The sequence below is a fragment of the Coregonus clupeaformis genome, unplaced genomic scaffold, assembly GCF_020615455.1.
Source record: "Coregonus clupeaformis isolate EN_2021a unplaced genomic scaffold, ASM2061545v1 scaf0060, whole genome shotgun sequence".
NCBI lineage: Eukaryota > Metazoa > Chordata > Actinopteri > Salmoniformes > Salmonidae > Coregonus > Coregonus clupeaformis.
The window spans coordinates 717902-742500 of NW_025533515.1; the positions used below are offsets into that span (position 1 = coordinate 717902).

A 24599-nucleotide genomic window follows, 5' to 3' on the forward strand; every position below is an offset into this window, starting at 1 on the left:
AGGGAATAGGGTGCCATTCTCTGGTCTAAAGTAGTGCACTATATAGGGAATAGGGTGCCATTTGGGACGTAGCCTGTTTCACTGTTCAGTCTATCAGATCTATAAATAGCGTCAGCCCACTATGGCGATTTCACTATGATCTGCAGTTTCTGGGCAGCTTACTGTTCTCAGTAGACCGATGGAAGAAAGTCACCTCACTGGGCTGTGTTGCCATAGTTACGTTCAAACAGATTTGAAAGTTTACTGTTTACATCTGAACATGGAGCTGGTGTTTGATAGCTGTGATGGGTAGTATGACCCTGCCACACAGGATCCTCTGGAGGTGGTGTTCAGAGGAACTCTGAGCTGCTTCCACTAGATGGCCGGCTCCCACAGCCTACTGCTTAGCAACAGCCAATCAGCCGGTCTGAGTTGGGAAACTTGTTGGCCAATTACGTCGGAGGACGGGGATAGTGCTTGAGTTGTTGGCAGATCTGGAGGGAGAACAGGAGAGAAGTGGAGTAGAAGAGAGAAGTTGGTTTGAGAGGAGGAGGAGGAGGAGGAGGAGGGGAGAGAGTTGGTTTGAGAGGAGGAGGAGGAGTAGGGGAGAGAGTTGGTTTGAGAGGAGAGGAGGAGTAGGGGAGAGAGTTGGTTTGAGAGGAGGAGGAGGAGGGGAGAGAGTTGGTTTGAGAGGAGGAGGAGGAGGGGAGAGAGTTGGTTTGAGAGGAGGAGGAGTAGGGGAGAGTTGGTTTGAGAGGAGGAGGAGTAGGGGAGAGAGAGTTGGTTTGAGAGGAGAGGAGGAGTAGGGGGGAGAGTTGGTTTGAGAGGAGGAGGAGGGGGAGAGAGTTGGTTTGAGAGGAGGAGGAGGAGGAGGGGAGAGAGTTGGTTTGAGAGGAGGAGGAGGAGGGGAGAGAGTTGGTTTGAGAGGAGAGGAGGAGGGGAGAGAGTTGGTTTGAGAGGAGGAGGAGGAGGGGAGAGAGTTGGTTTGAGAGGAGGAGGAGGGGAGAGAGTTGGTTTGAGAGGAGAGGAGGAGGGGAGAGAGTTGGTTTGAGAGGAGAGGAGGAGTAGGGGAGAGAGTTGGTTTGAGAGGAGGAGGAGGGGAGAGAGTTGGTTTGAGAGGAGGAGGAGGAGGGGGAGAGTTGGTTTGAGAGGAGGAGGAGGAGGGGAGAGAGTTGGTTTGAGAGGAGAGGAGGAGTAGGGGAGAGTTGGTTTGAGAGGAGGAGGAGGAGGGGAGAGAGTTGGTTTGAGAGGAGGAGGAGGAGGGGAGAGTTGGTTTGAGAGGAGGAGGAGTAGGGGAGAGAGTTGGTTTGAGAGGAGGAGGAGGAGGGGAGAGTTGGTTTGAGAGGAGAGGAGGAGTAGGGGAGAGAGTTGGTTTGAGAGGAGGAGGAGGAGTAGGGGAGAGAGTTGGTTTGAGAGGAGGAGGAGGGGAGAGAGTTGGTTTGAGAGGAGAGGAGGAGGAGGGGAGAGAGTTGGTTTGAGAGGAGAGGAGGAGTAGGGGAGAGAGTTGGTTTGAGAGGAGGAGGAGGAGGGGAGAGAGTTGGTTTGAGAGGAGAGGAGGAGTAGGGGAGAGAGTTGGTTTGAGAGGAGGAGGAGTAGGGGAGAGAGTTGGTTTGAGAGGAGAGGAGGAGTAGGGGAGAGAGTTGGTTTGAGAGGAGGAGGAGGAGGGGAGAGAGTTGGTTTGAGAGGAGGAGGAGGAGGGGAGAGAGTTGGTTTGAGAGGAGAGGAGGAGTAGGGGAGAGAGTTGGTTTGAGAGGAGAGGAGGAGTAGGGGAGAGAGTTGGTTTGAGAGGAGGAGGAGTAGGGGAGAGAGTTGGTTTGAGAGGAGAGGAGGAGGAGGGGAGAGTTGGTTTGAGAGGAGGAGGAGGGGAGAGAGTTGGTTTGAGAGGAGGAGGAGTAGGGGAGAGAGTTGGTTTGAGAGGAGAGGAGGAGGGGAGAGAGTTGGTTTGAGAGGAGAGGAGGAGTAGGGGAGAGAGTTGGTTTGAGAGGAGAGGAGGGGAGTAGGGAGGGAGAGTTGGTTTGAGAGGAGGAGGAGTAGGGGAGAGAGTTGGTTTGAGAGGAGAGGAGGAGGGGAGAGAGTTGGTTTGAGAGGAGAGGAGGAGTAGGGGAGAGAGTTGGTTTGAGAGGAGAGGAGGAGGGGAGAGAGTTGGTTTGAGAGGAGGAGGAGGAGGGGAGAGAGTTGGTTTGAGAGGAGAGGAGGAGTAGGGGAGAGAGTTGGTTTGAGAGGAGAGGAGGAGGGGAGAGAGTTGGTTTGAGAGGAGGAGAGTTGGTTTGAGAGGCGGAGGAGGGGAGTTGATTTGAGAGGAGAGGGGGAGGAGGGGAGTGGGAAGGAGGTTTGAGAGGAGAGGGGGGTAAGGAGGGGAGAGTTCATGTCCTTGTTTTCTTGGTCTCACTAGATCGTTCTGTAACCGGGGAAATTATTCTGTAACCGGGGAAGTTATTCTGTAACCGGGGAAATTATTCTGTAACCGGGGAAATTATTCTGTAACCGGGGAAGTTGTTGGTGTATAAATACAACTTCTGGCCAAACTGAAGGTTCTGTCATTGGGTGAAGAAAGGCGCTGCTCGCCGTCATCTCTTTACCAAGTCCTCCGTGAGAAACAGAATCCTACTCAGCTGAGAAGAAAACATTGTTTTAAGTTGTAACTAAATTGTCATCTATAGTCATTGAATAGTCATTTTCAATAGTTTACTTGTCACTTAAGTTTATACTGTAACACATGAACTAGCAATCCTTGACATGTTTCTGTGATAGTAACTTTATCAGTTGGACCACCAGATGTCAGAATCGTTAGTCTCCTCTTACCCCAAAACGTCTCTCTTCTTTCCTTCAGTCGTTCCGACTAGTCCAGTAGAACTAGTGCTAGTAATAATATTGTTAGAACAGGTTGGACTGATGAATAATTGATGATCAGTGATCTTGTTATTAAACTCTGCTGTTGTAGTAAACTCTGCTGTTGGAGTTGGAGTAAACTCTGCTGTTGGAGTTGTAGTAAACTCTGCTGTTGGAGTAAACTCTGCTGTTGGAGTAAACTCTGCTGTTGTAGTAAACTCTGCTGTTGGAGTTGGAGTAAACTCTGCTGTTGGAGTTGGAGTAAACTCTGCTGTTGGAGTAAACCTGCTTTGGGTGTTGTAGTAAACTCTGCTGTTGGAGTTGGAGTAAACTCTGCTGTTGGAGTTGTAGTAAACTCTGCTGTTGGAGTAAACTCTGCTGTTGGAGTAAACTCTGCTGTTGTAGTAAACTCTGCTGTTGGAGTAAACTCTGCTGTTGTAGTAAACTCTGCTGTTGGAGTTGTCTGTTGGAGTTGGAGTAAACTCTGCTGTTGGAGTTGTAGTAAACTCTGCTGTTGGAGTAAACTCTGCTGTTGGAGTAAACTCTGCTGTTGTAGTAAACTCTGCTGTTGGAGTAAACTCTGCTGTTGTAGTAAACTCTGCTGTTGGAGTTGGAGTAAACTCTGCTGTTGGAGTTGTAGTAAACTCTGCTGTTGGAGTAAACTCTGCTGTTGGAGTAAACTCTGCTGTTGGAGTAAACTCTGCTGTTGGAGTAAACTCTGCTGTTGGAGTAAACTCTGCTGTTGGAGTAAACTCTGCTGTTGTAGTAAACTCTGCTGTTGGAGTTGGAGTAAACTCTGCTGTTGGAGTTGGAGTAAACTCTGCTGTTGGAGTTGTAGTAAACTCTGCTGTTGGAGTAAACTCTGCTGTTGGAGTAAACTCTGCTGTTGTAGTAAACTCTGCTGTTGGAGTAAACTCTGCTGTTGTAGTAAACTCTGCTGTTGGAGTTGGAGTAAACTCTGCTGTTGGAGTTGGAGTAAACTCTGCTGTTGGAGTAAACTCTGCTGTTGTAGTAAACTCTGCTGTTGGAGTTGGAGTAAACTCTGCTGTTGGAGTTGGAGTAAACTCTGCTGTTGGAGTTGTAGTAAACTCTGCTGTTGGGTTGGAGTAAACTCTGCTGTGGAACCTGCTGTTGGTAGTAAACTCTGCTGTTGGAGTAAACTCTGCTGTTGGAGTAAACTCTGCTGTTGTAGTAAACTCTGCTGTTGGAGTAAACTCTGCTGTTGTAGTAAACTCTGCTGTTGGAGTTGGAGTAAACTCTGCTGTTGGAGTTGTAGTAAACTCTGCTGTTGGAGTAAACTCTGCTGTTGGAGTAAACTCTGCTGTTGTAGTAAACTCTGCTGTTGGAGTTGGAGTAAACTCTGCTGTTGGAGTTGTAGTAAACTCTGCTGTTGGAGTAAACTCTGCTGTTGGAGTAAACTCTGCTGTTGTAGTAAACTCTGCTGTTGGAGTTGGAGTAAACTCTGCTGTTGGAGTTGGAGTAAACTCTGCTGTTGGAGTTGTAGTAAACTCTGCTGTTGGAGTAAACTCTGCTGTTGGAGTAAACTCTGCTGTTGGAGTTGGAGTAAACTCTGCTGTTGGAGTAAACTCTGCTGTTGGAGTTGGAGTAAACTCTGCTGTTGGAGTTGGAGTAAACTCTGCTGTTGGAGTTGGAGTAAACTCTGCTGTTGGAGTTGGAGTAAACTCTGCTGTTGGAGTTGGAGTAAACTCTGCTGTTGGAGTAAACTCTGCTGTTGGAGTTGGAGTAAACTCTGCTGTTGGAGTTGGAGTAAACTCTGCTGTTGGAGTTGGAGTAAACTCTGCTGTTGGAGTTGGAGTAAACTCTGCTGTTGGAGTAAACTCTGCTGTTGGAGTAAACTCTGCTGTTGGAGTTGGAGTAAACTCTGCTGTTGGAGTTGGAGTAAACTCTGCTGTTGGAGTTGGAGTAAACTCTGCTGTTGGAGTAAACTCTGCTGTTGGAGTAAACTCTGCTGTTGGAGTAAACTCTGCTGTTGGAGTAAACTCTGCTGTTGGAGTTGGAGTAAACTCTGCTGTTGGAGTTGGAGTAAACTCTGCTGTTGGAGTTGGAGTAAACTCTGCTGTTGGAGTAAACTCTGCTGTTGGAGTTGGAGTAAACTCTGCTGTTGGAGTAAACTCTGCTGTTGGAGTTGGAGTAAACTCTGCTGTTGGAGTTGGAGTAAACTCTGCTGTTGGAGTTGGAGTAAACTCTGCTGTTGGAGTTGGAGTAAACTCTGCTGTTGGAGTAAACTCTGCTGTTGGAGTGAACTCTGCTGTTGGAGTACATTATTGTATTAATGTATTAGTCACTGTGGACCCATGCTGCATCACTGCAGTATTGGGTGTGTTAGAGGGAAAAGGTGGGGTTGGTGATAGAGGGAGGGACGGAGGTAGACAGTCGTTAGGACCATGATGCCATGTTGTTCTGTACATAGCTCCTCACTGCTTAGCAACAACCAATCAGCACCACAGATCAAAACCAGGTACTGACCAATCAGTGGGCTGGAGCATGGTGCCACAGAGTTTGGATTTCACCACATGTGAGGAGAGTAGAGCAATGGAGCAATGACAGGAGAGGAGAGCGATGGAGAGAGGACAGGAGAGAGGACAGGAGAGGGATGGGGGGGGGAGAGGAGAGCGATGGAGAGAAGAGTGGAGGAGAGTGGACAGGAGAGGAGAGTGGACAGGAGAGGAGAGTGGACTGGAGAGGAGAGTGGACTGGAGAGGAGAGGAGAGGAGAGGAGAGTGATGGGGGTGGGGAGAGAGAGAGAGGGAGAGCGAGAGAGATGCACAGAGAGCGCGAGAGAGACGCACAGAGAGACACACAGAGAGAGACGCACAGAGAGAGAGAGACGCACAGAGAGAGAGAGAGAGACACAGAGAGAGAGAGACACAGAGAGAGAGAGACGCACAGAGAGACGCACAGAGAGACGCACAGAGAGACGCACAGAGAGACGCACAGAGAGACGCACAGAGAGAGAGACGCACAGAGAGAGAGAGAGAGAGACGCACAGAGAGACACACAGAGAGAGAGAGAGACGCACAGAGAGAGAGAGAGAGAGACACAGAGAGAGAGAGACGCACAGAGAGACGCACAGAGAGACGCACAGAGAGACGCACAGAGAGACGCACAGAGAGACACACAGAGAGAGAGAGAGAGACGCACAGAGAGAGAGAGAGAGAGACGCACAGAGAGAGAGAGAGAGAGACGCACAGAGAGAGAGAGAGAGACGCACAGAGAGAGACAGACACAGAGAGAGAGAGAGAGAGAGACAGACACAGAGAGAGAGAGAGACAGACACGGAGATAGAGAGAGAGAGACACGGAGAGAGAGACGCTTAGAGAGAGACACAGAGAGAGAGAGAGAGAGACACAGAGAGAGAGAGAGAGACTCTCTTTACATGTGTTAGTAATATCAGAGCAGGTTGGTTCCTGTGTTATACATGCCAATTGCACTCTCCCTCAAAACTTGAGACATCTTTGGCATTGAGTTGTGTGACAAGACTGCACTGTTTAATCAGCTTCTTGATATGCCACACCTGTCAGGTGGATGGATTATCTTGGCTAAGGAGAAATGCTCACTAACAGGGATGTAAACATTTAAGAGAAATAAGCTGTTTGTGAGTATAGAACATTTCTGGGATGAAACATGGGACCAACACTTTACATGTAGCTTTTATAATGTTGTTCAGGGTCGTTTAGTGGAGCTCTTCTTTTCTGCAGTGGACCTCTCTCTCTCTCTCTCTCTCTCTCTCTCTCTCTCTCTCTCTCTCTCTCTCTCTCTCTCTCTCTCTCTCTCTCTCTCTCTCTCTCTCTCTCTCTCTCTCTCTCTCTCTCTCTCTCTCTCTCTCTCTCTCTCCCTCTCTCTCTACCTCTCTCTCTACCTCTCTCTCTACCTCTCTCTCTCTACCTCTCTCTCTACCTCTCTCTCTCTGTCTCTCTCTCGGTCTCTGCAGCCATAACTTTCTCCAGGTGCTCCCCATGTTGCTATATTTTCATTGTGCAGGGCGCGGCTCTCCTTCTGCTGTCGGTCGGTCTGTCTGGAGCAGAACAGCAACACACCAGCATGTAACCAGGGCTGCTTGGTTACAACCAGACACTCTCTCTCATTGGCTCAGAACCTGAAGAGGTGCTCCTTGATTGGCTAAGTGAGGAGGGGAGCTGTGGTGTGATTGGTTGTGGCTGGAGGCAGGCTGCTGTGATTGGTCTAGATGAATGATAGGGGCTCCTTGGAGACTGTGCCGGTGTAAACATCCTGGGTCCTGTTCTTCAATGGAGCTGAAGACTGTTTACCAACGTGCCCTAGCTCTCTCGAGCTGTTCTCTCTGCACCATGCTTCACTGTGGGGATGGTGTTCTAGGGGTGATGAGAGGTGTTGGGTTTGCGCCAGACATAGTGTTTTCCTTGATGGCCAAAAAGCTCAATTTTTGTCTCATCTGACCAGAGTACCTTCTTCCATATGTTTGGGGAGTCTCCCACATGCCTTTTGGTGAACAGCAAACATGTTTGCTTATTTTTTTCTTTAAGCTTTTTTCTGCCCACTCTTCCGTAAAGCCCAGCTCTGTGAAGTGTACGGCTTAAAGTGGTCCTATGGACAGATACTCCAATCTCCGCTGTGGAGCTTTGCAGCTCCTTCAGGGTTATCTTTGGTCTCTTTGTTGCCTCTCTGATTAATGCCCTCCTTGCCTGGTCCGTGAGTTTTGGTGGGCGGCCCTCTCTTGGCAGGTTTGTTGTGGTGCCATATTCTTTCCATTTTTTAATAATGGATTTAATGGTGCTCCGTGGGATGTTCAAAGTTTCTGATATTTTTTTATAACCCAACCCTGATTTGTACTTCTCCACAACTTTGTCCCTGACCTATTTGGAGAGCTCCTTGGTCTTCATGGTGCCGCTTGCTTGGTGGTGCCCCTTGCTTAGTGGTGTTGCAGACTCTGGGGCCTTTCAGAACAGGTGTGACACTTAGATTGCACACAGGTGGACTTTATTTAACTAATTATGTGACTTCTGAAGGTAATTGTTTGCACCAGATCTTATTTAGGGCTTCATAGCAAAGGGGGTGAATACATATGCACGCACCACTTTTCCATGTAATAATTCATTAGAATTTTTTGAAACAAGTTCTTTTTTTCATTTTACTTCACCAATTTGGACTATTTTGTGTATGTCCATTACATGAAATCCAAATAAAAATCCATTTAAATTACAGGTTGTAATGCAACAAAATAGGAAAAAGGCCAAGGGTGATGAATACTTTTGCAAGGCACTGTAGCTCTCATGAGCTGCTCTCTCTGTCTCTCTGTTAAACAGCGTGCCCTAACTCTCATGAGCTGCTCTCTCTGTCTCTCTGTTAAACAGCGTGCCCTAACTCTCATGAGCTGCTCTCTCTGTCTCTCTGTTAAACAGCGTGCCCTAACTCTCATGAGCTGCTCTCTCTGTCTCTCTGTTAAACAGCGTGCCCTAACTCTCATGAGCTGCTCTCTCTGTCTCTCTGTTAAACAGCGTGCCCTAACTCTCATGAGCTGCTCTCTCTGTCTCTCTGTTAAACAGCGTGCCCTAACTCTCATGAGCTGCTCTCTGTCTCTCTGTTAAACAGCGTGCCCTAACTCTCTGTTAAACAGCGTGCCCTAACTCTCATGAGCTGCTCTCTCTCTCTGTCTCTCTGTTAAACAGCATGCCCTAACTCTCATGAGCTGCTCTCTCTGTCTCTCTGTTAAACAGCGTGCCCTAACTCTCATGAGCTGCTCTCTCTGTCTCTCTGTTAAACAGCGTGCCCTAACTCTCATGAGCTGCTCTCTCTGTCTCTCTGTTAAACAGCGTGCCCTAACTCTCATGAGCTGCTCTCTCTGTCTCTCTGTTAAACAGCGTGCCCTAACTCTCATGAGCTGCTCTCTGTCTCTCTGTTAAACAGCGTGCCCTAACTCTCTGTTAAACAGCGTGCCCTAACTCTCATGAGCTGCTCTCTCTCTGTCTCTCTGTTAAACAGCGTGCCCTAACTCTCATGAGCTGCTCTCTCTGTCTCTCTGTTAAACGGCGTGCCCTAACTCTCATGAGCTGCTCTCTCTGTTAAACAGCGTGCCCTAACTCTCATGAGCTGCTCTCTCTGTCTCTCTGTTAAACAGCGTGCCCTAACTCTCATGAGCTGCTCTCTCTCTGTCTCTCTGTTAAACAGCGTGCCCTAACTCTCATGAGCTGCTCTCTCTGTCTCTCTGTTAAACAGCGTGCCCCTAACTCTCATGAGCTGCTCTCTCTGTCTCTCTGTTAAACAGCGTGCCCTAACTCTCATGAGCTGCTCTCTCTGTCTCTCTGTTAAACAGCGTGCCCTAACTCTCATGAGCTGCTCTCTCTCTGTCTCTCTGTTAAACAGCGTGCCCTAACTCTCATGAGCTGCTCTCTCTCTGTCTCTCTGTTAAACAGCGTGCCCTAACTCTCATGAGCTGCTCTCTCTGTCTCTCTGTTAAACAGCGTGCCCTAACTCTCATGAGCTGCTCTCTCTGTCTCTCTGTTAAACAGCGTGCCCTAACTCTCATGAGCTGCTCTCTCTCTGTCTCTCTGTTAAACAGCGTGCCCTAACTCTCATGAGCTGCTCTCTCTCTGTCTCTCTGTTAAACAGCGTGCCCTAACTCTCATGAGCTGCTCTCTCTGTCTCTCTGTTAAACAGCGTGCCCTAACTCTCATGAGCTGCTCTCTCTGTCTCTCTGTTAAACAGCGTGCCCTAACTCTCATGAGCTGCTCTCTCTCTCTGTCTCTCTGTTAAACAGCGTGCCCTAACTCTCATGAGCTGCTCTCTCTCTCTGTCTCTCTGTTAAACAGCGTGCCCTAACTCTCATGAGCTGCTCTCTCTGTCTCTCTGTTAAACAGCGTGCCCTAACTCTCATGAGCTGCTCTCTCTGTCTCTCTGTTAAACAGCGTGCCCTAACTCTCATGAGCTGCTCTCTCTGTCTCTCTGTTAAACAGCGTGCCCTAACTCTCATGAGCTGTCTCTCTCTGTCTCTCTGTTAAACAGCGTGCCCTAACTCTCATGAGCTGCTCTCTCTGTCTCTCTGTTAAACAGCGTGCCCCTAACTCTCATGAGCTGCTCTCTCTGTCTCTCTGTTAAACAGCGTGCCCTAACTCTCATGAGCTGCTCTCTCTGTCTCTCTGTTAAACAGCGTGCCCTAACTCTCATGAGCTGCTCTCTCTGTCTCTCTGTTAAACAGCGTGCCCTAACTCTCATGAGCTGCTCTCTCTGTCTCTCTGTTAAACAGCGTGCCCTAACTCTCATGAGCTGCTCTCTCTGTCTCTCTGTTAAACAGCGTGCCCTAACTCTCATGAGCTGCTCTCTCTCTGTCTCTCTGTTAAACAGCGTGCCCTAACTCTCATGAGCTGCTCTCTCTGTCTCTCTGTTAAACAGCGTGCCCTAACTCTCATGAGCTGCTCTCTCTCTCTCTGTTAAACAGCGTGCCCTAACTCTCATGAGCTGCTCTCTCTGTCTCTCTGTTAAACAGCGTGCCCTAACTCTCATGAGCTGCTCTCTCTGTCTCTCTGTTAAACAGCGTGCCCTAACTCTCATGAGCTGCTCTCTCTGTCTCTCTGTTAAACAGCGTGCCCTAACTCTCATGAGCTGCTCTCTCTGTCTCTCTGTTAAACAGCGTGCCCTAACTCTCATGAGCTGCTCTCTCTGTCTCTGTTTACCAGCTCTGGTCTGTCTGTGTGGACACTTGACTTGAAGTCTCTCTGGGGACCTGTATTCTGTGTCTCTGTGGAGAGGAGCTTGTGGGATGTTGTGAACCATTATTATTAGTTATCCTGATGTTGTGGCTCCAGGAACCATTGTTATTCTCTAATAAATTGCCTCAAACAAGCTGAAATTATGTTTATTATGGTGTCTTTGCTGCCTGTAACCCCCCTGCCTGTAACCCCCCCCCATGGGCCTGTAACCGAACGGTCGCTGGTTCGAATCCCTGAGCCGATTAGGTGAAAAATAAATGTATGTGCCTTTGAGCAAGGCTCTTAACCCTAATTGCTCCTGTATAAGAGCGTGTGCTAAATGTAAACGTCAACAGTAGGTCCCCTTATAGGGAATAGGGATCCATTTGGGATGCTTCCTTCTCTGTTCTATATTCAGTGTCTAAGGGGGTGTGGCCTGCACAGTCACCCCGTCCAGCTTCCTACCTCTCAGAATGCCTACTGCTTAGCAACAACCAATCAGACTAATATTTTGGGCAGAGATGTGCAGCCAATCGTGTGCGTGGAACTGGACTTGTTTGGTGCTGTAGCGTTATGTTTGGCTGAGAGGAAAACCGTTTTTCTGTGATTGTGCTGGTGGTGGTGGTGGTGGTGGTGGTGGTGTTATAGATAACAGATTGTGGTGGTGGTGTTATAGATGATAACAGATTGTGGTGGTGGTGTTATAGATGATAACAGATTGTGGTGGTGGTGTTGAAGATGATAACAGATTGTGGTGGTGGTGTTATAGATGATAACAGATTGTGGTGGTGGTGTTATAGATGATAACATATTGTGGTGGTGGTGGTGTTATAGATGATAACAGATTGTGGTGATGGTGGTGTTATAGATGATAACAGATTGTGGTGATGGTGGTGTTATAGATGATAACAGATTGTGGTGGTGGTGGTGTTATAGATGATAACATATTGTGGTGATGGTGGTGTTATAGATGATAACAGATTGTGGTGATGGTGTTATAGATGATAACAGATTGTGGTGGTGGTGTTGAAGATGATAACAGATTGTGGTGGTGGTGGTGTTATAGATGATAACAGATTGTGGTGATGGTGGTGTTATAGATGATAACAGATTGTGGTGGTGGTGTTGAAGATGATAACAGATTGTGGTGGTGGTGTTATAGATGATAACAGATTGTGGTGGTGGTGGTGTTATAGATGATAACAGATTGTGGTGATGGTGTTATAGATGATAACAGATTGTGGTGGTGGTGTTGAAGATGATAACAGATTGTGGTGGTGGTGGTGTTATAGATGATAACAGATTGTGGTGGTGGTGTTATAGATGATAACAGATTGTGGTGGTGGTGTTATAGATGATAACAGATTGTGGTGGTGGTGGTGTTATAGATGATAACAGATTGTGGTGGTGGTGGTGTTATAGATGATAACAGATTGTGGTGGTGGTGTTATAGATGATAACAGATTGTGGTGGTGGTGTTAAAGATGATAACATATTGTGGTGGTGGTGTTAAAGATGATAACAGATTGTGGTGGTGGTGTTAAAGATGATAACATATTGTGGTGGTGGTGTTATAGATGATAACAGATTGTGGTGGTGGTGTTAAAGATGATAACAGATTGTGGTGGTGGTGTTATAGATGATAACAGATTGTGGTGGTGTTAAAGATGATAACAGATTGTGGAGGTGGTGTTAAAGATGATAACAGATTGTGGTGGTGGTGGTGTTAAAGATGATAACAGATTGTGGTGGTGGTGGTGTTAAAGATAACAGATTGTGGTGGTGATGGTGTTATAGATGATAACAGATTGTGGTGGTGGTGGTGTTAAAGATGATAACAGATTGTGGTGATGGTGTTATAGATGATAACAGATTGTGGTGGTGGTGTTGAAGATGATAACAGATGGTGGTGGTGGTGGTGGTGGTGTTATAGATGATAACAGATTGTGGTGGTGGTGTTAAAGATGATAACATATTGTGGTGGTGGTGTTATAGATGATAACAGATTGTGGTGGTGGTGGTGTTATATATGATAACAGATTGTGGTGGTGGTGGTGTTATAGATGATAACAGATTGTGGTGGTGGTGGTGGTGGTGTTAAAGATGATAACAGATTGTGGTGGTGGTGGTGTTATAGATGATAACAGATTGTGGTGGTGGTGGTGTTATATATGATAACAGATTGGTGGTGATGGTGGTGGTGTTAAAGATAACAGATTGTGGTGGTGGTGGTGTTAAAGATGATAACAGATTGTGGTGGTGGTGGTGTTAAAGATGATAACAGATTATGGTGGTGGTCGTGTTAAAGATGATAACAGATTGTGGTGGTGTTAAAGATGATAACAGATTGTGGTGGTGGTGTTAAAGATGATAACAGATTGTGGTGGTGTTAAAGATGATAACAGATTGTGGTGGTGTTATAGATGATAACAGATTGTGGTGGTGTTATAGATGATAACAGATTGTGGTGGTGTTATAGATTTTTTTTAAAGCAGATTAATAAAACTGGCCAGAAAAAAATCTAATTGCAAAATACAAATGTTTTGCCCATTCATTGATGAAATACCAGTGGATGTAATTACATTTGACCGGTCATACTTTCTTTCATTGTCCAGTAGCCAAAGGCACAATCCAAGCCAGTCTCCAGACCTTCATCCCAGAGAACATCTGTGGAGGGAGCTGAAGGTTCGAGTTGCCAAACGTCAGCCTCAAAACCTTAATGACTTGGAGAAGATCTGCAAAGAGGAGTGGGACAAAATCCCTCCTGAGATGTGTGCAAACCTGGTGGCCAACTTCAAGAAACGTCTGACCTCTGTGATTGCCAACAAGGGTTTTGCCACCAAGTACTAAGTCATGTTTTGCAGAGGGGTCAAATACTTATTTCCCTCATGTCACGAACGTTGAAAGACGGGTCGGACCAAGGTGCAGCGTGAAAAGCGTACATGTTTATTAACTAAATAAACATTCAACAAAACAAGAAACAACGTGAAGTCCTCCGGCTATACACACACCAGACTAACAGGAACAAGATCCCACAATGCACAGCAGGCTACGGGCTACCTAAGGATGATCCCCAATCAGAGACAACGAGCGACAGCTGCCTCTGATTGGGAACCACACCCGGCCAGACGTAGAAATAGAGAACTAGAATGTAAACATAGAATCTCTAACCTAGATTTCCACACCCTGACTCAACAAACTAGAGTTCTATAGGTCAGGGCATGACACCTCATTAAAATGCAAATCAATTTATAACATTTTTGACATGCGTTTTTCAGTATTTTTTTGTTGTTATTCTGTCTCTCACTGTTCAAATAAACCTACCATTAAAATTATAGACTGATCATGTCTTTGTCAGTGGGCAAACGTACAAAATCAGCAGGGGATCAAATACTTTTTTTCCCTCACTGTAGAGACAAAAGTATGTGGACACCCCTTCATATTAGTTCATTCGACCATTTCAGCCCCACCCGTTGCTGACACCAAGAGGGTGTGTTTTAAACAGACGGCCCACTAGTCTAGCTGTAGCCTTTCAACTGTTTATGAGTAGGAGTAAGACTGTTTGTGTGTGTGTGTCTGTGTGTGTGTGTGTGTGTGTGTGTGTGTGTTGGTTCATCTATCCTTGTAGAGACCTAAAATCTCCAAAAGGCCCCACAAGGATAGTAAAACATGGGGGTGTATGTCTGAACATGGGGGTGTGTGTCTGAACATGGGGGTGTATGTCTGAACATGGGGGTGTGTGTCTGAACATGGGGGTGTGTGTCTGAACATGGGGGTGTATGTCTGAACATGGGGGTGTATGTCTGAACATGGGGGTGTATGTCTGAACATGGGGGTGTGTGTCTGAACATGGGGGTGTATGTCTGAACATGGGGGTGTATGTCTGAACATGGGGGTGTGTGTCTGAACATGGGGGTGTATGTCTGAACATGGGGGTGTATGTCTGAACATGGGGGTGTGTGTCTGAACATGGGGGGTGTATGTTTGAACATGGGGGTGTGTGTCTGAACATGGGGGTGTATGTCTGAACATGGGGGTGTATGTCTGAACATGGGGGTGTATGTCTGAACATGGGGGTGTATGTCTGAACATGGGGGTGTATGTCTGAACATGGGGGTGTGTGTCTGAACATGGGGGTGTATGTTTGAACATGGGGGTGTGTGTCTGAACATGGGGGTGTATGTCTGAACATGGGGGTGTATGTCTGAACATGGGGGTGTATGTCTGAACATGGGGGTGTATGTCTGAACATGGGGGTGTATGTTTGAACATGGGGGGTGTGTGTCTGAACATGGGGGTGTATGTCTGAACATGGGGGGTGTATGTCTGAACATGGGGGTGTATGTCTGAACATGGGGGTGTATGTCTGAACATGGGGGTGTATGTCTGAACATGGGGGTGTATGTCTGAACATGGGGGTGTATGTCTGAACATGGGGGGTGTTGTCTGAACATGGGGTGTGTGTCTGAACATGGGGGTGTATGTCTGAACATGGGGGTGTATGTCTGAACATGGGGGTGTATGTCTGAACATGGGGGTGTATGTCTGAACATGGGGGTGTATGTCTGAACATGGGGGTGTATGTCTGAACATGGGGGTGTATGTCTGAACATGGGGGTGTATGTCTGAACATGGGGGTGTATGTCTGAACATGGGGGTGTATGTCTGAACATGGGGGTGTATGTCTGAACATGGGGGTGTGTGTCTGAACATGGGGGTGTATGTCTGAACATGGGGGTGTGTGTCTGAACATGGGGGTGTATGTTTGAACATGGGGGTGTACAGTATGTATGCAACATGTAAAGTGTTGGTCCCATGTTTCATGAGCTGAAATAAAAGATCCCAGACATTTTCCATATGCACAAAAAGATTATTTCTCTCAAATGTTGTGCACAATTTTGTTTACATCCCTGTTAGTGAGCATTTCTCCTTAGCCAAGATAATCCATCCACCTGACAGGTGTGGCATATCAAGAAGCTGATTACACAGCGTGATCACTACACAGGTGCACCTTGTGCCGGGGGCAGCGTTATCTAGCGCTAGTCGGCTGTACCTGTGGCAAAACTCCGGTATTTTTTCATCCTAAGGCCTGTCCTCCATCTTCTTTTTAAATAGTGAGCTTTAGCACTAAAGGGAGGGCTGTGTCCGCAGAGAAGACCCCTGATCTCAGACTAAAAGGTGGATAAATCCCCTGCTCTGTTGATGCAGTGTGACTGCAGGTATTAACCCCACCGTCTGCTTCCCCTTCTCCCCAGCTCTCTGGTGATCATCAGCACTCTAGACGGTCGTATCTCAGCTCTGGACCCCTACAACCAGGGGCGCAAACAGTGGGACCTGGACGTAGGCTCAGGATGTCTGGTCTCATCCAGCCTCAGCAAACCAGAGGTAACCTACACACATCATGTAACATAATATATATATATATATATATATATATATATATATATAACCTATAACCTATGACATAACATATAACCTATAACCTATGACTTAACCTATAACCTATAACCTATGACTTAACCTATAACCTATGACTTAACCTATAACATATGACATAACATATAACCTATGATGTCACCTATAACCTATGACATAACATATAAGCTATAACCTATGACTTAACATATAAGCTATAACCTATGACTTAACCTATAACCTATGACATAACATATAAGCTATAACCTATGACTTAACCTATAACATATAAGCTATAACCTATGATGTCACCTATAACCTATGACTTACCCTATGACATAATATGTAAGCTATAACCTATACCATAACATATAACCTATGATGTAACATATAACCTATGATGTCACCTATGACATAACCTATGGCATAGCATATATCGATCAACAACATTGTAGTTACTCCACAATACTAACCTAAATGACAGAGTGAAAAGAAGGAAGCTTGTACAGAATAAAAAATATGCCAAAACATGCATCCTGTTTGCAACAAGGCACTAAAAGTAATACTGCAAAAAAATATGGCAAAGCAATTACCTTTTTGTCCTGAATACAAAGCGTTATGTTTTGGGCAAATCCAATACGACACATTACTGAGTACCACTCTTCATATTTTCAAGCATAGTGGTGACTGCATCATGTTATGGGTATGATTGTCATCGTTAAGGACTGGGGAGTTTTTCAGGATAAAAAAGAAACGGAATGGAGCTAAGCACAGGCAGAATCCTAGAGGGAAACCTGGTTCAGTTTGCTTTCCACCAGACACTGGGAGATGAATTCACCTTTCAGCAGGACAATAACCTAAAACACAAGGCCAAATCTACACTGGAGTTGCTTATCAATAAGACAGTGAATGTTCCTTAATGGCCGAGTTACAGTATTTACTTAATCTACTTGAAAATCTATGGCAGGACTTGAAAACGGTTGTCTAGCAATGATCATCAACCAACTTGACAGAGCTTGAATAATTTTTTTAAGAATAATGGGCAGATTTTGCACAATCCATGTGTGGAAAGCTCTTAGAGACTTACCCAGAAAGACTCACAGCTGTAATCGCTGCCAAAGGTGATTCTACAAAGTATTGACACTACCGGTCAAAGGTTTTAGAACACCTACTCATTCAAGGGTTTTACTTTATTTTAAGTATTTTCTACATTGTAGAAACAAATCAAAATACACTACCGTTCAAAAGTTTGGGGTCACTTAGAAATGTCCTTGTTTTCGAAAGAAAAGCTTTTTTTTGTCCATTAAAATAACATCAAATTGATCAGAAATACAGTATAGATTTTGTTAATGTTGTAAATGGCTATTGTAGCTGGAAACGGCAGATTTTTAATGGAATATTTACAGTGGGTGAAAAAAGTATTTAGTCAGTTTGCAAATAAAATCATAAAAAATCCTACAATGTGATTTTCTGGATTTTTTTTTTCTCATTTTGTCTGTCATAGTTGACGTGTAACTATGATGAAAATTACAGGCCTCTCTCATCTTTTTAAGTGGGAGAACTTGCACAATTGGTGGCTGACTAAATACTTTTTTTCCCCCACTGTAAGTATTTGGTCAATAACTAAAGTTTCTCAATACTTTGTTATATACCCTTTGTTGGCAATGACACAGGTCAAACGTTTTCTGTAAGTCTTCACAAGGTTTGCACACACTGTTGCTGGTGAGGCCGTCTGTTTAAAACACACCCTCTTGGCCGTCTGTAAGTGGTGGTCAGTGTGATGAAGGCTCAGTGTGATGAGGGCTCAGTGTGATGAGGGCTCAGTGTGATGAGGGCTCAGTGTGATGAGGGCTCAGTGTGATGAGGGCTCAGTGTGATGAGGGCTCAGTGTGATGAGGGCTCAGTGTGATGAGGGCTCGGTGTGATGAGGGCTCAGTGTGTTGAGGGCTCGGTGTGATGAGGGCTCAGTGTGATGAGGGCTCGGTGTGATGAGGGCTCAGTGTGATGCCTTAGGGATACAGTTGTCATTCATATGTTCTACATTCTAAAGGCTAAATGTCCACGAGCTTTAAACTAGCTGCAGAGGGAGACGTGTGGTTGTGCATGTCGGTCGGTCTGTCTGATTGTCAGACAGTCATTGTAAATAAGAATTAGTTCTTAACGGAACTGCTTGGTAAAATAAAGGTGCCAAAAGAATCTGGCCGAGGGATGTAGAGAACTTGGCAGCGTTAGTGTGTTGACACGTGCGAGCATCTCAAACCCTCTCACCCGTTCAAATCCCCAGCTCCCTGGGATGCCCGACTGCAGGGGATCCATCGCTCTGATTGTCTGAGCCCCAGCTGGCCCCTCCCCCCAGCCCCAGCGCTATGCAACGGTACGGTGTGATAGGCGGTCGGCATGGCATCCCTCATGCACTAGTCTGCTTGGTGATTAGGGGGGTCTGCCCCTAAGCCATTGGCTGTTAGGGCAGTGCAGGGAGGAGCAGTCACCTATAGGAGCACACAGAATATTGAGGAGAGAGACGGGGGGGACAAGTAGAACAGCGTTGTCTGCAGAAATGAGCTGTCATTTCAAAAGAGAGAGCGATGGAGGAAGAGGGATGTAGGGGGGAGGAAGAGGGATGGAGAGGTGCCGGTGTGGAGTGAGTCATGCGACAAGAGGGAGGGAGGGAAGGAGGGGGTGAGTGTGATTAGGATGAGGTAATGCTTTAGCCCAGGGATGATGTCATCCCACAACAGAACCCCCCAATACACAAACACACACTTTATGCACCTTGTGTGGACCTAAAATGTATTTCCATTCTAAATCCTATTTTCCCTAACCCCTTAACCTTAACTCCTAACCATATTTCTAACCCTTACCATAACCCTAATATTAACCTAAACCAATCCACAAACCCCTAACCCCTAACCCTAATTGTAACCCTAAATCTAACCCTTAAGCTTAAAATAACCTTTGTCCTCATGGGGACGTGGGAAATGTCCCCACCAGGGAGAATTTTCCTTGTTTTACTATCCTTGTGGGGACTTTGGGGATTTCAGTAACACACACACTCACATACGGTTGAGTCATTAAGATTTGGGTTAATTACTGAGCTGGATGTGTAATGGTCTGTTGTAGTGCAGCGTGGGGGCGGAGGGGGCGGAGGGGGCGGAGGGGGCGGAGGGGGCAGAGGCTGGATGTGTAATGGTCTGTTGTAGTGCAGCGAGGGGGCAGAGGGGGCGGAGGCTGGATGTGTAATGGTCTGTTGTAGTGCAGCGAGGGGGCGGAGGGGGCGGAGGCTGGATGTGTAATGGTCTGTTGTAGTCCAGCGAGGGGGCGGAGGGGCGGAGGGGGGCGGAGGGGCAGAGGCTGGATGTGTAGTGGTCTGTTGTAGTCCAGCGAGGGGGCGGAGGGGCGGAGGCTGGATGTGTAATGGTCTGTTGTAGTGCAGCGTGGGGGCGGAGGGGGCGGAGGCTGGATGTGTAATGGTCTGTTGTAGTCCAGCGAGGGGGCGGAGGGGGCGGAGGGTGGATGTGTAATGGTCTGTTGTAGTCCAGCGAGGGGGCGGAGGGGGCGGAGGGGGCGGAGGGGGCGGAGGCTGGATGTGTAATGGTCTGTTGTAGTGCAGCGAGGGGGCGGAGGGGGCGGAGGCTGGATGTGTAATGGTCTGTTGTAGTGCAGCGAGGGGGCGGAGGGGGCGGAGGGGGCAGAGGCTGGATGTGTAATGGTCTGTTGTAGTCCAGCGAGGGGGCGGAGGGGGCGGAGGCTGGATGTGTAATGGTCTGTTGTAGTGCAGCGAGGGGACGGAGGGGCGGAGGGGGCGGAGGCTGGATGTGTAATGGTCTGTTGTAGTCCAGCGAGGGGGCGGAGGGGGCGGAGGCTGGATGTGTATGGTCTGTTGTAGTGCAGCGAGGGGGCGGAGGGGGCGGAGGCTGGATGTGTAATGGTCTGTTGTAGTGCAGCGAGGGGGCGGAGGGGCGGAGGCTGGATGTGTAATGGTCTGTTGTAGTCCAGCGAGGGGGCGGAGGGGGCGGAGGGGGCAGAGGGGGCGGAGGCTGGATGTGTAATGGTCTGTTGTAGTCCAGCGAGGGGGCGGAGGGGGCGGAGGGGGCGGAGGCTGGATGTGTAATGGTCTGTTGTAGTCCAGCGAGGGTGCGGAGGGGGCGGAGGCTGGATGTGTAATGGTCTGTTGTAGTGCAGCGTGGGGGCGGAGGGGGCGGAGGCTGGATGTGTAATGGTCTGTTGTAGTGCAGCGAGGGGGTGGAGGCTGGATGTGTAATGGTCTGTTGTAGTCCAGCGTGGGGGCGGAGGGGCGGAGGGGGCAGAGGGGCGGAGGAGGCTGGATGTGTAATGGTCTGTTGTAGTCCAGCGAGGGGGCGGAGGGGCGGAGGCTGGATGTGTAATGGTCTGTTGTAGTCAGCGTGGGGGCGGAGGGGCGGAGGGGGGCAGAGGGGGCGGAGGCTGGATGTGTAATGGTCTGTTGTAGTCCAGCGAGGGGGCAGAGGGGGCGGAGGGGGCGGAGGCTGGATGTGTAATGGTCTGTTGTAGTGCAGCGAGGGGGCAGAGGGGGCGGAGGGGGCGGAGGCTGGATGTGTAATGGTCTGTTGTAGTGCAGCGTGGGGGGCGGAGGCGGAGGGGGCGGAGGCTGGATGTGTAATGGTCTGTTGTAGTGCAGCATGGGGGCGGAGGGGGGCGGAGGGGCGGAGGCTGGATGTGTAATGGTCTGTTGTAGTGCAGCATGGGGGCGGAGGGGGCGGAGGGGGCGGAGGCTGGATGTGTAATGGTCTGTTGTAGTCCAGCGAGGGGGCGGAGGGGGCAGAGGCTGGATGTGTGGCTAAGAAATAGAAAATGGATGTTTTTGATATGTAAATAAGGGCCTGATGAGATCATGCACAGTGAATAATATACATGTGATTTCCACACCCCTCTACACTTTCCCCTCCGTCTCTCCAGGTGCCTGTGTGTTATCAACTGTTAGTGTTGAATGAGTGAATGAATGAATGAGTGAATGAATGAATGATATATTTTCTGTACCTGTCTCCGTCTCCAGGTGTTTGGTAATAAGATGTTCATCCCATCGTTGGACGGAGCGTTGTTCCAGTGGAATAGAGACAGGGAGAGCATGGAAGCTGTTCCCTTCAGTGTCGAGTCTCTCCTGGAGTCGTCCTATCGTATCGGGGAAGACACTGTCCTGGTGGGGGGCAAGAGTCTCACAAGCTACGGTCTGGGAGCCTACAGCGGCAAGGTGAGAGGTCAGAGGTTAGGTCCTGGTGGGGGGGGGGGGCAAGACCCTGAACACTTACATTCTAGGAGTCTACAGCGGCAAGGTGAGAGGTCAGAGGTTAGGTCCTGGTGGGGGGGCAAGACCCTGAACACTTACATTCTAGGAGTCTACAACGGCAAGGTGAGAGGTCAGAGGTTAGGTCCTGGTGGGGGGGGCAAGACCCTGAACACTTACATTCTAGGAGTCTACAACGGCAAGGTGAGAGGTCAGAGGTTAGGTCCTGGTGGGGGGCAAGACCCTGAACACTTACATTCTAGGAGTCTACAACGGCAAGGTGAGAGGTCAGAGGTTAGGTCCTGGTGGGGGGGGCAAGACCCTGAACACTTACATTCTAGGAGTCTACAACGGCAAGGTGAGAGGTCAGAGGTTAGGTCCTGGTGGGGGGGGCAAGACCCTGAACACTTACATTCTAGGAGTCTACAACGGCAAGGTGAGAGGTCAGAGGTTAGGTCCTGGTGGGGGGGCAAGACCCTGAACACTTACATTCTAGGAGTCTACAACGGCAAGGTGAGGGGTCAGAGGTTAGGTCCTGGTGGGGGGGGGGGGCAAGACCCTGAACACTTACATTCTAGGAGTCTACAACGGCAAGGTGAGAGGTCAGAGGTTAGGTCCTGGTGGGGGGGGAAAGTCTCATGACCTATGACCTGGGGGCCTACAGCAAACTGTTGGGACGCATATAGACAGAAGTTGGCAGATTGGCGGTACCATGTTGGATGTCTCTAGCTTAAACAGACCTATTTTGACATTTATTCATTTATTTATTATGCTATTAAAATATTCAACTCTAGGTGTCCTACCCTTAAAACCGCTGAAAAACGATTCTGTTAAAACGTTTGAAAATTGCCTCATCTGACTACTGTGTGCTGCCGTCTTGCATCTGACTACTGTGTGCTGCCGTCTTGCATCTGACTACTGTGTGCTGCCATCTTGCATCTGACTACTGTGTGCTGCCGTCTTGCATCTGACTACTGTGTGCTGCCGTCTTGCATCTGACTACTGTGTGCTGCCGTCTTGCATCTGACTACTGTGTGCTGCCGTCTTGCATCTGACTACTGTGTGCTGCCGTCTTGATAACATGTATTCAATGACATCACTTGAATGGTTTGTCTGACAGGCAGCCCAAATTATACTGAACTGTAAGTGATGGTCCCATGTTTCATGAGCTGAAATAAAAGATATCAGACATTTTACGTACGCACAAAAAGCTTATTTCTCTAAAGGTTTGTGCACAAATTTATTTACATCCCTGTTAGTGAGCATTTCTCCTTAGCCAAGATAATCCATCCACCTGACAGGTGTGGCATATCAAGAAGCTGATTAAACAGCATGATTATTACACAGGTGCACCTTGTGCTGGGGACAATAAAAGGCAACTCTAAAATGTGCCGTTTTGTCACAACACAATGCCAAAGATGTCTCAAGTTTTGGGGGAGCGTGCAATTGGCTTGCTGACTGCAGGAATGTCCACCAGAGCTGTTGCCAGATAATTGAATGTTAATTTCTCTACCATAAGCCGCCTCCAACGTCGTTTTAGAGAATTTGGCAGTACGTCTAACCACGCCACCCCAGGACCTCCACATCCGGCTTCTTCACCTGCGGGATCGTCTCTGAGGGGGGTGTTGAGGAGTATTTATGTCAGTAATAAAGCCCTTTTTGTGGGGAAAAACTCATTCTGATTGGCTGGGCCTGGCTCCCCAGTGGGTGGGCCTATGGCCTCCCAGGCCCACCCATGGCTCTGCCCCTGCTGATTGGCTCCGCCCCTGCTGATTGGCTCCGCCCCTGCCCAGTCATGTGAAATCCCTAGATTAGGGCTTAATGAATGTATTTCAATTGACTGATTTCCTTATATGAACTGAAACTGAGTAAAATCATTGAAATTGGTGCATGTTGCATTTTCTATTTTTGTTCAGTGTACAATGCAAGTGTCTTTTTAAAGGCTGCATCCTGTATTTTTGAATCTGACTGTGCAAGGTGGGCTATCATAGCCAGCTAGTCCAAAAGCTCGGCTATCATTGATGGATATTGTGCTAGCTAGTGACGTTAGCAGAACAGCTTGCTACAGTGCAGGATTTTACTGTGGATTATGGATTTCACTATGGACATTGGCAGCATCATTTGGTAGGTCTCACAACTAGCTGGGGTTTAACAGGACTGTTAGCAACACTACATGTCTGTAACTAACTCTTTCAGAACAGACACCTAGCTAGTTAGCTACATTTGAATACTCCTTTTTCTAGCCAGCTGTTTCTAGCCCATATAGAAGGCTAGCCTCTCCTAGGTTTGGCACATCTGAAGTCCCTCACTGAAAACCATATTGAATACCGTTCCATGCATAGTGGACATGATCTGCCTGCAAAAGTCACTTTATTATTGTGGGAATTACAATGCAGTTAGCTAGCTTACTAACCTTGTTTGCTGTTAGCTAGCTTACTAACCTTGTTTGCTGTTAGCTAGCTTGCTAACCTTGTTTGCAGTTAGCTAGCTTACTAACCTTGTTTGCTGTTAGCTAGCTTGCTAACCTTGTTTGCTGTTAGCTAGCTTACTAACCTTGTTTGCTGTTAGCTAGCTTACTAACCTTGTTTGCTGTTAGCTAGCTTGCTCGTACATTTTACATTTTTACATTTTACGTCATTTAGCAGACGCTCTTATCCAGAGCGACTTACAGTTAGTGAATACATATATATATATATTTTTTTATACTGGCCCCCCGTGGGAATCGAACCCACAACCCTGGCGTTGCAAACGCCATGCTCTATCAACTGAGCTACATCCCTGCCGGCCATTCCCTCCCCTACTCTGGACGACGCTGGGCCAATTGTGCGCCGCCCATGAGTCTCCCGGTCGCGGCCGGCTGCGACAGAGCCTGGATTCGAACCAGGATCTCTAGTGGCACAGTTAGCACTGCGATGCAGCGCCTTAGACCACTGCGCCACTCAGGAGACTCGTACGATCTGATGTCAAAACTTCTATAATGTTTAACACAGCTGGACCTGACTAGACCACTGAATAAACACAAGTGGGTTTTTGACTGGACTATACAGTCTTATTTGATGCTATCTACCTGCTTTGTTGTTGTGTACGTCATAATGTTGGGTAACAGTAACCCACAGCTGGATGAGCAGAGTCTTGATCAGGAAACATAAGTCGGCGTGGACGCTCTACTATGACGTTGTTTCAATATCGCTGCGGCCACATCTCTCTAAGCTTGTGCGAATCGCTTGAAAAAAGTCAAATATTATGTTCTAAAAGCATTTTCATAACATCAACAAGGTTACCTAACATCGACATGTAAAACAATGTTGTAGGTTGATTTGAGCATTTCAGTTCCACTTTAAACAGGAAATCTGTGTCCTCTCTCTCCCTCCCTCCTCTCCTGTCCCCTCTCCTCTTGTCCTCTCGCTCTCACGCTCTCTCTCTCTCTCTCTCTC

At 47.7% G+C, this 24599-nt stretch overlaps 1 protein-coding gene across 1 annotated transcript in view; it reads left to right on the forward strand.

Moving 5' to 3' along the window:
* The window catches only part of eif2ak3 (eukaryotic translation initiation factor 2-alpha kinase 3), an 81361-nt gene that overhangs the window by 19972 nt on the left and 36790 nt on the right, over window positions 1-24599 (forward strand). Inside the window, exons 2-3 of the mRNA XM_045212891.1 lie at window positions 15746-15875; window positions 20938-21132. Of these exons, the coding sequence (XP_045068826.1) occupies window positions 15746-15875; window positions 20938-21132 (325 nt within the window). The remainder of the gene's footprint in view (window positions 1-15745; window positions 15876-20937; window positions 21133-24599) is intronic.